Source organism: Cariama cristata, unplaced genomic scaffold (genome assembly GCF_000690535.1).
Source record: "Cariama cristata isolate BGI_N322 unplaced genomic scaffold, ASM69053v1 scaffold21244, whole genome shotgun sequence".
Classification (NCBI taxonomy): domain Eukaryota; kingdom Metazoa; phylum Chordata; class Aves; order Cariamiformes; family Cariamidae; genus Cariama; species Cariama cristata.
The window spans coordinates 1-1,264 of record NW_009614954.1 but is presented as its reverse complement, the minus strand read 5'-3'; the positions used below and the strand labels follow the sequence as shown (position 1 = coordinate 1,264).

Here is a 1,264-nt window from a genome sequence, read left to right as displayed (position 1 = left end):
AGGCCATCCGAGCATCCTTTGGCCACCTCCACGCCGGGTTTTTGGAAGGGGCTCGCCGGGGCGCATTTCAGGAGGTTGTCGTCTTTCAGGGCATCAGGAGGGAAGTGGAAGGATTTGACGGAGTCCGAGGGGTGGTAATGAAGCGAGCTGGAGCTCAGGACGTCGGAGGGGTGGAAGGTTTTGTTGCCGTCCTTGGGATGGCAGGAGTGCTGGAAGAAGGGAGAGGGGGTCAGCGCTCCGGACATCTGGCTGTCTTCGAAACTGGGGTTGAGGGGGCTGCTGGACATGGGGGAGAGCGACGAGCAAGTGCTGCCACAGGTGGGGTTGGGGACAGGGGATGGCAGCGGGGACTCGCAAGGGGAGGCAGCCACCAAGGCTGATGGCGGTAGGACCAGCGCTGAGCCCGACGAGCTCCTTGATGAAGGAGGAGGAGGACCTGCTTGACCCATGCTGTAGAAGAGGGCTTTGCTTCTTGAGTCGCAGGCAGGAGACCCCAGCTCCTTCCCATTCTCAAAAGAGAAAGTGCCCGTTGAGTTGGGGTCTCCCCTCTGGACCCCGAGGCTTTCTCCCGACAAGAGCTTTTTGCTGTGATACCCCGGAGAGTTTCTTACAGGGGGGGCCCCTTTCTGGGCTTTCCCGCTCCCCTGCCACTCCGATGTGCCCAGGGGGAAGGGGAGCTTCTGGCCGGTGATCTGTCTCGACAGCTCCAGCCTGTTTTGACCGGGCATTGCAGAAGTGAGGTGTATTTGCTGCCAAGGCATCCTGGCATTTTTCTGCCTGTGCTGCCTCTGCTCGGGGCCAGACTGGCACTCGAATGAGAACTGGTTTCCGACAGGGTTTGAATAAGGTGCTGAATTCTGGTCCATGGGAGAAAACGCCTTAGTGGCACCTTCCCAAGCTTGCACAAGCCCGGGATGGGTGGGTGCCGTAGTGGGAATGCTTGTCTCGAAAGGCACGGATCCTGCGCTGGCACTGCCCGTGGGGGAACTGCAATAGGCTTTGCTCTGAAAGTGCACTTGGGAGAGAGAGTTGGGTGGCATGTTCCTTCTCAGAGGGCTGCTCTGGACCAGCAGCCGCGGGCTGGGGACACTGTCTTTCGCTGAGGCTTGCCTCTTACCGACTGGCTTTGGCATACTAGGCGAGTGTAAACTAGACGGAAAAACAGCTTGGTTTTCTTGGAAAGTGCTTGGGTTTTGGTCGATAGCACCAGATGACGAGAGAGCACCATTAGGGTCGGCGGGATGCTCGCTCCTACCCTTGCAGC

The 1,264-nt window shown here is 59.0% G+C and overlaps 1 protein-coding gene across 1 annotated transcript in view; it reads right to left on the bottom strand.

The window, feature by feature from the left end:
• LOC104161272 (zinc finger protein 469-like) overlaps positions 1-1,253 on the bottom strand; it is a gene marked incomplete at its 5' end in the record, with an annotated part of 11,915 nt that extends 10,662 nt beyond the window's left edge. Inside the window, 1 exon segment of the mRNA XM_009699635.1 lies at positions 1-1,253. Within this exon segment, the coding sequence (XP_009697937.1) occupies positions 1-1,253 (1,253 nt within the window).
• Between the last annotated feature and the right edge of the window lie 11 nt (positions 1,254-1,264).